General features: G+C 34.9%; 1 protein-coding gene across 2 annotated transcripts; it reads right to left on the bottom strand.

Moving 5' to 3' along the window:
- Window positions 1-4,741: 4,741 nt before the first annotated feature.
- Window positions 4,742-14,352, bottom strand: LOC117345037 (basic phospholipase A2 caudoxin-like). 2 transcript variants are annotated; one of them, XR_004536326.1, is made up of 6 exons: window positions 14,232-14,352; window positions 10,819-10,885; window positions 10,201-10,342; window positions 9,553-9,665; window positions 5,395-9,236; window positions 4,742-5,260 (listed from the first exon to the last, which is right to left on the bottom strand). XR_004536326.1 is itself a non-coding variant. In XM_033907970.1 (5 exons), the coding sequence occupies exons 1-5, from the start codon at window positions 14,235-14,237 to the stop codon at window positions 9,070-9,072; spliced, it is 495 nt and encodes a 164-aa protein (XP_033763861.1). In that variant the 5' UTR covers window positions 14,238-14,352; the 3' UTR covers window positions 4,742-9,069. The 2 variants fall into 2 exon arrangements, 1 of the variants encoding a protein (XP_033763861.1); XM_033907970.1 differs by having other exon boundaries at window positions 4,742-9,236.
- Between the last annotated feature and the right edge of the window lie 1,729 nt (window positions 14,353-16,081).

Raw genomic sequence — 16,081 nt, 5'->3', positions numbered from 1 at the left:
GATCCATTTATTAAAATCTTTATATTGAGAAGAAGTCCTTGAATATCAAACTAATATATTGGGACATGAAGACACCATAGGTATGATAAGGGGGAACGTTACTATCAAGAAATGGAAAAAAGATCATCTCCAGTTTTAGCAAAATTATTATGTAAAAGTTTCAAAAGGTTAGAACATCCTTAATGTTCACATTGATCCTGTTGATAAGATTTATAGCTCTGAAAGGACTTTTTGAAGATTTTGATACATTTCAACGATGTGACCTTGAGAAGGTCAACATTATTGTCAGAATATACCTATCTATCTTACAATAAAGTCAAGTGACCAACATTTAAAGACAAAGGGATGGGCTTATTCCAAGACAATGCAACAGCATTTGTTGGTAATTTTACTTAACTGTGGCGGGTGGCAGAAAAATGATGATGATATATCGGTGTGCTTATTGCTAGACTTGGGTTTAATGTCGGATAAATACAGTATATGATATTTCTTCATCACATCATACAACAGATAAAATAGCATGCAGCATTGAGTTTGTGTCCTTCTTGAAATGACAGTTGATGAGGTACATCCTTGAAATGCCATATTGGTTGAAAGTAGTGATGAAATAAAGACAAAGAAAACAAGTACCCAGAAAAGCAAATTTATTTTGAATCAGTATAAAAATAATTTTCATGAAGACAACACCAAAATCATTCAGAGGGTTAAAATAAAATCTAAATTATAAGTTCTATGCAGCACTTTTACATGGATACTAAATCCCATCATATTTAATGGATATTTAAATATTAAAATTGTAATAAAAGACAAATAAAGTGAATATAAGAAGTAAAAAAATGATCAAAATCAATCTCAAATTCAAAACATAGGTGGGATAAGTTTCTTTTTATCATGTTCAAAATAAATAACCAAGATGAAATCTCATTAAAATTAAAGAAAACAGTTTCCAAATGTAAAAGAATGATATAATTGAACAAATTAATTCAATGAATGTAAAATAATGTAAAAAAGGTCTTACTATAACTACAAGAACTGAATTGTATTGGTCATTCAGATCAAACTTGTATATACATGCACTATTGCCACAAAAGTAATCTAGTTAAAATCATATCACTAATTACACCATGTTACTCAATAGTGTAATGAAAGATAGATATGCAATATATTGATTTCATTTTGTACCTAGATGCCACTCTAATTATGCATTTGTTTGATATCTTGTTTAATCAGCAGTTGATTTTCTAAAAATGTGGAGCAAATGGGAACTGTTTTCACAATTGATAAATTTCATCATTGTAATTTTCGCATTTGATTACAGTTAATTAAGAGGATCCTAATTGATTCGGTACTAGAAATAAACTTAACTTAATTTATTCAATTATACACTTACAGTGTGAATACAAAGAGAAACACCTTTAAACTGTCAACATAACTGTTGCAACATGTTCAAACACCATGAAATTTGTTCTTATTAATACATACAAACCAAGTTACAAGTTACCTTGTATAAATTCAAATACAACATTTTATGTTAATATTTACTTAACAAGAGATCCCAGAGGGATCTTGGCGCCCACCATTGAATGATCTTTATAGGTTCCACGTCAGATTGATCTTTTCTCTACTTTTCCCTTCCTCTAAGTCTTACTAATCTGTGTAAATTCAGAAACAGCCCTCTAGTACTTTTCAAACAAGGGGAACCTATATATAAAATTTAAGATTTAGCAATAATGGCTGTCTGTTGTTTTTGGATTGGTCCCAAAATGCAACACCAGGGACCAAGGGAACCTACATATGAAATTTGAGAAAGATCCCTTCAGTACCTTCTGTAAAATAGCGATAACAAACTTCAATTGTCAAAATACAAGATGGCTGCCTGTCAGCCATGTTGTTTTCCTATTGGTCCCAAGATGCAATATGCAGAACTACAGACCAAGGAGAACTTATAAAAATGTTTGAGAAAGAGCCCTTCAGTACTTTCTGAAAAATAGCGATAATAAGTTTCAATTGTCAAAATCTAAGATGGCTGCCTGTCGGCCATGTTGTTTTACGATTAGTCTCAAAATGCAATATGCATAACTAGGCACCGAGGGGAACCTAAATATGAAATTTGAGAAAGATCCCTTCATTACTTTTTGAGAAATAGCGATAACAAACTTCAATTGTCAAAATCTAAGATGGCTGCCTGTCGGCCATGTTGTTTTCTGATTGGTCTTAAAATGTAATATGCATAACTAGGCACCAAGGGGAACCTATATATGAAATTTGAGAAAGATCCCTTCAGCACTTTCTGAGAAATAGCGATAACAAACTTCAATTGTCAAAATCCAAGATGGCTGCCTGTCGGCCATGTTGTTTTCTGATTGGTCTCAAAATGCAATATGCATAACTAGGCACCAAGAGAAACCTACATATGAAATTTGAGAAAGATCCCTTCAGTACTTTCTCAGAAATAGCGATAACAAACTTCAATTGTCAAAATCCAAGATGGCTGCCTGTCGGCCATGTTGTTTTCTGATTGGTCTCAAAATGCAATATGCATAACTAGGCACCAAGGGAAACCTACATATGAAATTTGAGAAAGATCCCTTCAGTTCTTTCTCAGAAATAGCGATAACAAACTTCAATTGACAAAATCCAAGATGGCTACCTGTCGGCCATGTTGTTTTCCGATTGGTCTCAAAATGCAATATGCATAACTAGGCACCAAGGGAAACCTACATATGAAATTTGAGAAAGATCCCTTCAGTACTTTCTTAGAAATAGCGATAACAAACTTCAATTGTCAAAATCCAAGATGGCTGCCTATCGGCCATGTTGTTTTCCGATTGGTCTCAAAATGCAATATGCATAACTAGGCACCAAGGGAAACCTACATATGAAATTTGAGAAAGATCCCTTCAGTAATTTCTCAGAAATAGCGATAACAAACTTCAATTGTCAAAATCCAAGATGGCTACCTGTCGGCCATGTTGTTTTCCGATTGGTCTCAAAATGCAATATGCATAACTAGGCACCAAGGAAAACCTACATATGAAATTTGAGAAAGATCCCTTCAGTACTTTCTCAGAAATAGCGATAACAAACTTCAATTGTCAAAATCCAAGATGGCTACCTGTCGGCCATGTTGTTTTCCGATTGGTCTCAAAATGCAATATGCATAACTAGGCACCAAGGGAAACCTACATATGAAATTTGAGAAAGATCCCTTCAGTACTTTCTCAGAAATAGCGATAACAAACTTCAATTGTCAAAATCCTAGATGGCTACCTGTCGGCCATGTTGTTTTCCGATTGGTCTCAAAATGCAATATGCATAACTAGGCACCAAGGGGAATCTACATATGAAATTTGAGAAAGATCCCTTCAGTACTTTCTCAGAAATAGCGATAACAAACTTCAATTGTCAAAATCCAAGATGGCTGCCTGTCGGCCATGTTGTTTTCCGATTTATCTCAAAATGCAATATGCATAACTAGGCACCAAGGGGAATCTACATATGAAATTTGAGAAAGATCCCTTCAGTACTTCCTCAGAAATAGCGATAACAAACTTCAATTGTCAAAATCCAAGATGTGCATAATAGACCAAGGGACTCAATGAATTGAGAAGATCCTCAATTCTAGAATAGCGATAACACTCTTGTCAAATCAGATGCTCCTCGCATTGTTTCGATGCCAAAGCAATTGCATACTAGACAAGGAACACATTAAATTGAGAAGATCCTCGTATTTCTAGATACGATACAAATTAAGCAATCCAAGAGGCTACTGTCGGCCAGTGTTCCGATGCAAAATGCAATTGCATATGGCACAGGAAACTACATTGAAATTTAGAAGATCCCTAGTATTTCAAAACGAACAAACTTCAATTGTCAAAATCCAATGTCCTGTCGCATTTTTCGATTGCTAAATGCATATCAATAGCACCAAACCACATTTTGAAGATCCTTCTACTTTCTCAAAATACGAAACAAATAATGCAAATCCAGATGACTTGCCAGTTTCCGTTTTCAAATCATTGCTTGAAGGGAATCTACATAAATTAGAATCCTTCGTCTTCTCAGAAATAGCGATGATGGCTGCCTGTCGGCCATGTTGTTTTCCGATAGGTCTCAAAATGCAATATGCATAACTAGGCACCAAGGGAAACCTACATATGAAATTTGAGAAAGATCCCTTCAGTACTTTCTCAGAAATAGCGATAACAAACTTCAATTGTCAAAATCCAAGATGGCTGCCTGTCGGCCATGTTGTTTTCCGATTGGTCTCAAAATGCAATATGCATAACTAGGCACCAAGGGGAATCTACAGATGAAATTTGAGAAAGATCCCTTCGGTACTTTCTCAGAAATAGCGATAACAAACTTCAATTGTCAAAATCCAAGATGGCTGCCTGTCGGCCATGTTGTTTTACGATTGGTCTCAAAATGCAATATGCATAACTAGGCACCAAGGGGAACCCACATATGAAATTTGAGAAAGATCCCTTCAGTACTTTCTGAGGATTAGCGATAACAAGAATTGTTTACGGACGGACGGAGGGACGGACGGACGGAGGGACGGACGGACGGAGGGACGGACGGACGGACGGACGGACGACGGACCACGGACGCAGGGCGATTTGAATAGCCCACCATCTGATGATGGTGGGCTAAAAATTAAAACCATACTGATTTTTCATTCGAGTTTTGTTAATTTTTTAACAGTTTATCAAAGACCCTAATAAAAGCAAATGTATTCATAAAAACATCGAGGCAACAAAAACGTAAGCACTGAAAACTGATACAACTGTAATGCTGTATACTGTTGTCTAAAAATTAAGTACAATTACAACAAAATGCCCATTTTGCACATCCTCAATGCATGCTATAGAAATAGCATCCAGAAACTGCAGTTACCTGTATGTCAATTGTGCCTTTGAAGTGCAATTCTTCCAATAATTACATCTACAGTTATTAAAATGTTTACTTTATTTATTTTACAACAATTGCAAAACAATTAATTTCAATTTATATTAAAAACTCCTGCTGAATTAGTGAGGATGTTAGTACCTAAGGGGTCTTACTGTGTGAGGAAACTGGAATATCTGGAATAAACTCATGTGGTCAGACAGGTAACACCATACCTTTTCACATTTAACAGTAGCTAGAAGATAAAATTTTGTATATAACAACAATACAAGTACCTACGCGTTCTTACTGGCAGAGAAAACTGGAGTAACGGAAATAAACGCATGTGGTCAGATAGGTAACACCATACCTTTTCACATTTAACAGTAGCTAGAAGATAAAATTTTGTATATAACAACAATGCAAGTACCTACAGGTTCTTACTGGCAGAGAAAACTGGAGTAACGGAAATAAACGCATGTGGTCAGGCAGGGGACACCATACCTCTTCATGACCGAGGGGGAAAATAGTTTACTTTGGAACCTTCTTAAGTTTACAAGTAGTTTAATCTTAAACATGACACTATCTGATAAATTCATGTAATGTTCTGTATCATTCTATTTTCGGTAAATTTCTTCCAAAGTGTAAAATTCAGAAAAAAAAATAGATTGCATATAAGTACAGATGTCAAAAACAATGTCTCACTATATAAATTGTATCAAATACAAATAAACAGCCAGTTTATTTCTACTTGGCAAGATTATAAACTACTGTATTGGCCACATTTGGTGCACCTCCCACTATAAGTGTCCCTCCCCTTTCCAGCGGAGAAATTGAAATTATATAAAAGCCCCCTCCTAATCGTGGAACAACTTCAAAGTTGGTCATATTACTAAAATTTTGTAGAGGCTTAGGTTTGGTGATAAAAACGGGACTCCCAATAAATTTTATATATCTGATAACAATGCAGCAAACTTACTGACTTCAGAAACATTAATTTTTGTGTCCACAAAACAGATTTGATTACATGAATAAGCTCTCCTTTGTAACCATTGTTTAAGAGTTTGGTTTGTTTTTGTTTAACGTCCTATTAACAGCCAGGGTCATTTAAGGACGTGTCTGGATTTGGAGGTGGGGGAAAGCCGGAATACCCGGAGAAAAACCAACGGCCTACAGTCAGTACCTAATAATTGCCCCATGTAGGTTTCGAATTCCCAACCCAGAGGTGGAGGGCAAGTAATAAAGTGTCGGGACACGTTAACCACTCGGCCACCATGCCCTGGGCACTAATTAAAGTGAACATAGTACATTTATTTGTTTACAAGCATACCAATCTTCACATAATATAAACAACAATTCTATCAAAAATATTTTAAATGCAAACAACATACATCACTTTTAAATAATCATTAAAGTGAGATTCATTAAGAACTTTCAATGTATTGTTTCTTGATTTAAACATGTCTGCCTTGAAGCAATATAAAATATGCCAGTCACATAATGTACAGGGTATTGCTATTCGGATAAAAGGATAAACAGGGCATTTTGTTAAACAGATCTAAGTACTTCAAATGTGTGAGCTGATTACACAAAAAATCTGGAAAGATTTACAAGACATTTAATATCATACCTTGTTCCCTTTAACAGGCATCTCCAAAATCCAAGGGTTTTACTTCTGATATAATTACTAGTATCTTCTTCTAAACATAGTGTGCTGACAGAATCAGACTGTACAAGGGAACCTGTGGACAGTAGTCCATTCTTATGAATGAAAACACATCTCTGTGAACATTCTCACACAAGGTAAAAGAACCTACAGTAATTGTTTAATCTTTTCAGCAGGTAAGGTCCTATGAGCATGAGCAGAAAGCTCTGGTTTGGTTTGTTTTGATTAACATCCTATTAACAGCCAGCAGGGTCATTTAAAGATGTGCTATGTTTTGGAGGTGGAGGAAAGCCGGAGTATACGGAGAAAAACCACCGGCCACAGTCAGTACCTGGCAACTGCCCCACGTAGGTTTCGAACTCGCAACCCAGAGGTGGAGGGCTAGTGATAGTGTAGCGGGACACCTTAATTACTCAGCCACTGTGGCCCCTTAAACCAGAAAGCACATGCCAACATGATGGTAGAGCATTGCTGGCCTTAAGGTGCTACTCCAGTGTGACATTTGATAGGCAAGCATCATCCTTGCAATTAGTAGTATTTTATATCTAAGACCAAAATGACAAACCATGAACATTGAATCCTATCATAACACCGAACCTTTAGACTTTGAAGGTGTTGACTGGTCTAGAAAAGATAATGACACCAATGATATATTTATGGAAAAAAAGAAATGTTTTCTTACGTTTGCTGACAAAAGATTTGATATTCAGATTTTGATATACAGGAAAATTACAACAGCATTTCCATCATTGCATTAAATAGGAAAAAAGTTCCCAACCACAAGGTCCACATACATAGTAAGTATGTACATATCGTATCAACAGTTCACTGATAATCTCACAATGCATATACATTTATTTAAATAACATAACGAATCTGTAGGACTGTTTAATGCATACACCTGTTTATCAACATACACCCACCTATATTAATACATTCAAACAAATTAAATGTGTACAGAACAAAGAAAATAATGATATTATGGAAGAGAAGATGAGCACTTGGGAATACTTGAGGCCACAGATGTACATCAATATGTATATATTTCCTAAAAAATATTCTCCGGTCAAATACTTATAACCTATGAACTGATTAAAAGCCAGATCTCATTTAATACATACTTTCGTATAACAATAATAGTAAACCAGTATGTTCATTAATTTACAAACAACAAATGCCTTCTACTGGAGGAAGAAACCACATTAATTCCACTTAAAATGTACAACTTGTGATATTTGAAGACAAAATATTTTCTGTAAAATCAGTTCTATTCATATCAAAAATAATTGTGATATATCTATTTAAAAAGACAACAATAAAACAGATCTGGCCACAAAATTTGTGGCTAGTAACATCTCATTTCCTCAAATAATCCCTGATAAAGTGGTAAACAATGAAAACCTTAACAACACTAGGAAAAACATCTACAGTATCTTGTACAGAATTAATTATCTGGCACTGACAGGACAAAAGACAAACTAGAGATTATCCAGGCCAGTACAGACAGGACAAATGACAAAATGGATTATCTAGCACTGACAGAACATTGAGGACAAACTAGATTATCTAATATTAACAGGACAAACAACAAACAAGATTATCCAGCACTGACAGAACATTGAAGACAAACTAGATTATCCAGGCCAGTACAGACAGGACAAATGACAAAATAGATAATCTACTAGAGACAGGACAAATGACAAAACAGATAATCTACTAGAGATAGGACAAACAAAAACAAATGATCTTCTACAGACAGGACAAATGACAAATAGATTATCTAGAATGGACAGGAGAAAAGACAAACTAGAGATTATCCAGGCCAGAACAGACAGGACAAATGACAAAATGGATTATCCAGGCTAGTACAGACAGAACAAATGTCAAAATAGATTATCTAACACTGACAGATCATTGAGGACAAAATAGATTATTTAATATCAACAGGACAAACAACAAAATAGATTATCAATCACTAACAGGACATTGAGGACAAAATGGATTATCCAGGCCAGTACAGATGACAGATAATCTAGTATGGACAGGACAAAATAGATTATCTATTATTAAAAGGACATAACATTACAGAATTTTCTGTCTATAAACCATGGGCTATACAATCTGTTTGATTATTGCTAGATGCATGCAACTAAAACAGTACCAGAGGGTATGATAGATCTTATCTCTGTTTGATCAAATAATACAAGAATTTTCAATTTTTATAATAAGTAGATTCCTGGCATCACCAGCTACTAAGTATTCCCCGGTGCAGGTAGCGTGTAGAAATTTACTCTCGCACTCAAAAAAATGTACCATACAGTATTATAGAGTTTTCTTGGGTCTGTTCATAGATCGGAAAAAAGACAAATCACAAGCTGATACTTTGATTGCTTGATAGTTTGATGATGCAGTTGTTGAAGAGTTCAGAGCCATTTCAGTTTGGTGAAGGGGTTGTCTTGTATCCATGGTTCCATTTCAGTTTTGGAAGAGGTTTTCGAGTGGTGGTGGTTCCATTACTGCTTGGAGAAGGGGTTTTTAGGAATCATCGGAGTTTTGGTTTTATAACAGGACACCTGTTTCATATCCTTATTTTTGGGGTGGTATTGAGCTTTAGCTACACATCTGGCTAAGTTGGTATCGCACTCACAGGTCTTCTTGTAGCAGTTGTTTTTCCCGCCGTCTGAAAGAACACAAACATCAATGTAAAAATACATACATACAGAATTGACTGTTGACTGGCTTTTTTTTCACAATTTCCTTGGGAAAAGGTTGAAAATACCTAATTTACAATTTACAAAGAGACTCAGGTAATAAAACAAGTGGAGGGATGCATATGGGGCCAAATAGGAAAAATTGATTTAAATCCTTTAAATAGTTACTAGTCCTGAATGAATAACAAATTACATGCCTGCTGACCAATTTGGGTATTCTACTGTTGAAAATTAACGATAACTGACACACTGTATTATTAGTTGTGAAATTGACACAAAGCTTACCTATACAATGTAAAACTCTCTCTGAATGGGCAGCAAACTCATACTTGTAGTGGATCCACTTTGGGTAGCACTTCCCAACTACACCATAACAGTTGTCGTGTAACATACAGCACCTGGTTATAGTAACAAAGTCATATAAACACTCCAACATATAACAATAGTATTTATCTATCCCATGATAAGCCCAGGGGCTCAACACCACAGGAGCATGTGACAATGTTTCAGGGGGAAGGGGACACGTGTAATATATTCAAAAGACCTAATATATGATATCACTGAAAACAATTTTACAGTCTGGCACAGAATTCACAGAATGTCCATATTTGATTTTGATTCACAATTTATTAAAAAAAATCTACTGTTATCAATATATATACAGTACCTTCTACTTAATCAGCCTGGTAACACTTAATTGGGTATTTTGTTTATTGGGATAAAAATTCAAAAACCAAAACCATATTCTAATAAATCATGTTAGAAAAAAATGTTTAATCGCGTTGGAAAAAATTGTATTTTTCAGTCATTTGAATTCGACTACAACAATCCAACAAAAAATTGGAAAGGCTCAGATTTTCACGAAAGTCTTCAAGTATTTCTGTACGTTTTAGTCATCAACAAAAGAACGTTACTTGGATGGTTATGATATACCTGTCAACATCATCTACTGGGGCACCCTGGCCTCCCCAGCCACAGTAACAGCCATAGTTATTGAATGCCAGGCCACTCTTATTGGTCATCTCTTCCAGTAGTTCCACCAGTTGCAACAAGTCCCGCTTTTCCCGAGGAGCACCTGTTAAAAATAAATTCCTTTGGTTACAGTGTGTCAAAGGCATGATTCCTACAAAAATGGAGTCATATAATTCCAAGACTTATCCTAGCTCTTTTATGGGACGATGATCATGTTAAGGTGATATTTCGAATAAAACATAATGAGATTGCTTGATATATAAAGTCTGATTTCCAGTCATCTCTCAATTTTGTAATTGTACCGTATAAATTCATTTGATCTGTATGATGTTTGAGGTAAATTTATATAATTAACAATGGTGAAAAGAATTTTTTTTTAATTATCAAAGACATTTATTCAAGGATTTTTCAAGGTACATGTATTTTATATCCCAAGATTTCCAAGAGATAATGCTGAATTTCAGGACCTAACATATGATTGGTCATTGGTCATCAGACAACTTCAATCAACGGAACATGCATGGTTGTAATCCACTGGTAGATAGCTTACACCTTCAGACACATTTCAGATATCCTTACCTTCAACACAGCAGGTGATGACTGCCATGATGACAGCGATACAGGAAAGTGTCAACTTTAATTTGTTCTACAAAAGGAAAGAAAACACACATCTGAAATCAAAATATCTCTAGCTAGCTACATAGAAGTATTTTGGGACTTTAAAATACCACTTATATATATATGTAATTTTCAGAGATGAAAAATTAAATCTAAAAGAAAATTGCATGTAATACATAGATAATTTACATTTTTAATGAAAGCATTAAATACATTTATTTTTCTTGAATTTTCAGTGGTTAAAAACAAGTCACATGATCACCTATAAAAACAATACTGACTGCTACTTTTAGAAAAAAATACAAAAACAGTTTATTGCATGGTTACTTTTAAGAACAGCATGTGTTGTCTAGCTCACAACGTGCACATGTACAGTATACTAAATCTGGCCACTTGAAACAAATATTTTGTCAACCTGGACATAAAACAACAGAGATGGCAGATAAAGTTGTCAAACCTAGGTTTCTAATTCAAAATGTATCACAGAGGAAGGATGTTGACAACATTTTAGACAATGCCCTCATATTATGGATAATTATTCACATTTTGTTAAACATACGTCACAGTGGACAACAACAAAGTTGTATATAATTAAATTTTTGTTTATTAACAAAATAACAAAAATTAATTCACAAAATGCCTATTCTCTTACACAGTATACACAGTATGACGTAATAGCACAACATAAGCTGTTTGCGTTGTCCACGTGACTACTATTTTACACAGCTTTTGCCATGGAACATTCCTGCAATACTTCAATAGGTAATTCTTGTCAGATTGTAAACTCCCCGAGAAAGTCTTGATTTTGTGAGACAGCTTTGTATTTCATGAATACCTGTAATTGCACCCTATTTGAAGCAATCTTGATTAATTCAGTATTTAATAGATAATTATAAGCTCATTGAAATATTAACAGTTTTAATTTCAGTATATTTTATTGATAACCACACCTCTTTTTGTTATAATAAACAACTTTTATTTGAACAGGAAGTTTAATTTCAATCCTATTTAAAGCCACAATAAATGACTAAGTTCCTCAACATTTTATTTCAATTTTAAGGAAAGCATTTTAAGCCACTAATATGCTTCAATGGAATGAAAGGCCTACTGTGTGATGTGTCAATATTTCATAGGATTTAATAGGATAATTAATGGACGCAGGCATTGGTATCATGCCTCTATGTCCATATCTTGAATCTTATATTACATAATTAAACATTAGTTAGTACTTCCGGGTTCCAGTCTGTAACTAGCTAAATGATTATATATAAGTTCCAGATTTGCCCAATGGTTATCCAAGCCTATCTCAAAGTCCCTTATTCAATATTGTTGCAGAGTTTATAATATCTTCAGATAGACTGTTCCATACATCGATAATTCTAAATCCAAAGGAGTATTTACGTATGTCTAATTTGCATTGTTTTTTCTTTAGTTTCTGTGAGTGACCTCTGGTCCTGGATGTTGTATCAAGCTCAAATATTCCCATTGTAACATTTTCGTCATGGAAATTGTTCATGATTTTGTATACATTGATGATATCTCCTCATAGTCTGCAGTATGCTAATGAAGGGAAGCCCAGTCTCTTTAATATGGTGATCCTTCAATTAATATCCCCACTATCTCCCCCCCCCCCCCCCCCCCCCCCCCCACCACACACACACCACCACATAGTTCTAGGCTAATGTGCGCCTTGTCCTTTTATAAAATAATCAAGGTACTCGTTTTTTATTGATGAATATTGGAGTCCAGAATCAGAGATCAATAAATTATAGACTACAGTACTTTTATATATAATACAGGAAACAATTGCTCTATTATTCACTGATACTAAATTGATAGGATATGGCGTAAGCCAAAAAGTAGTAAATTGGATAGAGGATTTCCTGAGTAATAGATGTCAGCGTGTTATTGTTAATGGTGCGATGTCAGAAACATACCCCGTAATCAGCGGCATCCCGCAAGGCAGTGTACTGGGCCCAATCTTATTTGTAGTATATATAAACGATCTTCCTGAAATACCAACATCTTCGTCACCGCTATTTGCAGATGACACAAAGTTATACAGACGGATTAGGAACAAGGAAGATGTGAGAATCCTCCAGGAGGACCTGGATAAACTCCAAATTTGGTCGAACAAATGGTTACTCAAATTCCACCCCAACAAATGTAAAGTAATATCAATAAAAGCTTCCAAGAAAAGACATTACTATATGAATGGACAGGAAGGAGAGAGGATTCAGCTGGAAAACATCACACACGAATCGAAAAGGACATTGGGGTTACCATCGATGAGGACCTGAATTTCAAAACTCACCTGCATAACATTGTAAACAAAGCGAACAGCATCGTTTGTATATCTTGATGAGTCAATGTTCAAGTTATTATTTAAAGCTCTCGTCAGACCACACCTGGAATACGCGGCAAGTGTATGGAACCCATATCGAGTAGCAGATATCGACCTGATCGAGAACGTTCAAAGAAGGGCATCAAAACTTATTCCGGGACTCAAAAACCTTACATATGAGGAACGTCTAGAGAGACTAAATCTTCCAACTTTACAACATCGGAGAACTAGAGGGGACATTATCAATGTTTTTAAAATAGTTAAAAAACTTTATGATTATAGAGTAACTGAGAACTTTTTCCAAATGGACAGTTCTAGTAGGACGAGAGGTCACTCTGAGAAAATTTTTAAGAAATGTTGTAATCTAGAATTAAGAAAGAATTTCTTCAGTAACAGAATAATAGATGTATGGAATAATTTGCCACAACATATTATAGATGCAGATACTGTATACAACTTTGAAGTAGATCTAATGCTAGATAAACACTGGAAAAATATTCATTTTAAAGTTTAACATTTTAGATATATTGAGGAAACATAGCAATTGATATACTGGAAATCAATCATTTATTTATTTTATGTACATATTGTTGATATGGATATAGAGGCTTCCAGCCTGCATCCATTAATTATCCTAATAAATTAAATCCTAATAAATACTAGACTCAAATATTATTTCTTGTGGTCATTTTTTATAAGCGAGGTCTGAATCGTGTATTGGACAGGAGCCAAATGACCGATCAGGATAAGATAAACACAAACAACGTTAGCAACAGCTGAAGTGTGGTCTTAAGAATATTTCTTTTTCGCTGTTTTAGTAGTTTATTTAACTATTCACCGATTCCTGTGGTGCTCGATACAACTGTACAATGTTGAACAAACATACAGTAGGGACTACGGGCTACATCGAAATATTGTCATTGTGGCAAAGCCAAGGGCGACTGTGTTAAACAGTCTGACAGACGACACATGGCAAGATTCGTGTCTTGCTACTTTTTGCTAAAAAGTTATCATCTAACATGATTCTTACCTTCATTTTCTTCGGAGGTGATCGCCACAATCAAGTCAATGTTAAGTCTTAGGTCTAATCCGGTAAATCCCTCTAAAAGTGACAACGTTACCCAAACCGGATGTAAAGCTTGTAAACATGAAACGTGCACGCGCTTCGCTCAAATCAAAGAACGAACTATTCAGGTTATCAATCTAGCAATCGGACATACGGGGTTTCTCGGCAAACCCCGATTTCGACAGGAAATTAAAAAATATGATGAAATGGCTTCTTTCTTTTTTAAGTTTTTAAGGGATTATATACAAATGTATATATATATAAATATGTATAGGTGCTAGAATCAGAGACCTATATGAATATCTACTGTATTCTTAAACGTGCATGTTCTATTTTCAGGCTAATCAAGGCGGAGTATCAAATGAACTTCTTTCAAGGAATATTTTTTTCCAATTGTTTTTTTTCAATGTTTAGCCTACCTAAATCATATTCAAACAAAACCAGACGGAATATTTTTCCAATTTCAACAATTCTCATGTCATCCAACCTAGAACGCATTTTGATGGTGAATCTTTATGGGGCGCCGTTTTACTATTTATTCCCATTTGGTGATATAACCTATTCAAATGTGTCATATCACCTATTCGAATAGGTGATATCACTTAAGAATATTTTTAAGTGATATCACCTATTCCAATTGGTGATATCACCTATTCGAATGAGTGATATCACCTATTCGAATAAGTGATATCACCTATTCGTTTCATTAAGTGATATCACCTATTCGAATGAGTGATATCACCTATTCGAATAGGTGATATCAATCACCTATTCGAATAGGTGATATCACTTATTTGAAAAATGAATTGGTGATATCACCTATTCGAATAGGTGATATCACTGATTGAATAGGTGATATCACCTATTCGAATAGGTGATATCACCAAATGGGAATAAATAGTAAAACGGCGCCCCATAAATCTTCCCCGGTTTTGAAATCTCGGGTTTAATTCTGTAAACTTCTATCATGTCGCCGCGTGATCTCCTATAGGCTTATATTGGTAATTCAAGTGGGTTTTTTTATGGGCGCTTCGAACATATAGACTATATCAACTTTTAAAATCTGTATATTTTCATCGCATCAGTCCTGATTTGCATATTCAATGTGGTTTCCTTGAAAGATGTATATATAAATCTATACAAGTGTAAAATAGCTTATGATATATAATACTTAAAATTTCCACTTTCTTTGCCCAATTCATCTTTTTTAAATATATTTTTATCAACGGTGGTCGGATGGCACAGATGTGACACACTTGCCTGTCACCTAGGTGGCAGCCGTTCACTAAGTTTCACTAAGCAAATTTAAATTAAGTGGACCTAAAACCGACCCCTCATCGTATATACATTATATATTACTTGATACCACGCTGCCTTCTCTCTGTTCACGACAATTCGCTGTCTTCTTCCAAGTAGAACAGCTACCAAGATGAAAACACCCAAGGAACACCGTATTTTGATATATACCATGTAACTTGTTATGGATTATACGTTGATGTGCAGCCGTATCAAATGCGTTCATAAAATCACAATATATAACATCTATACATCCTAGTTTATCTTATATATATGTGTCCATTCATTAAAACACTTTTTTTATCTAATATATGTGTGTCCATTCATAGAAAACTTTCTCTCGTAAAAAGTGTAGGATTACATACCAAGGTATCTGACTATGGACTATCTCCCGGAAATCTCGTTCCCCCCCCAACACTATCCCCAAACTAAGGCGTTAGTATACGAGATGTCATCATCTCCCTTTGTTTTACAAAGAACTATACCATAAACTCACATTTTCAATTCTGAAACACATT

Source organism: Pecten maximus, chromosome 16, assembly GCF_902652985.1.
Source record: "Pecten maximus chromosome 16, xPecMax1.1, whole genome shotgun sequence".
Lineage (NCBI taxonomy): Eukaryota > Metazoa > Mollusca > Bivalvia > Pectinida > Pectinidae > Pecten > Pecten maximus.
Note: the sequence above shows the minus strand (reverse complement) of the source record. Positions and strands in the feature narration are given on the sequence as shown.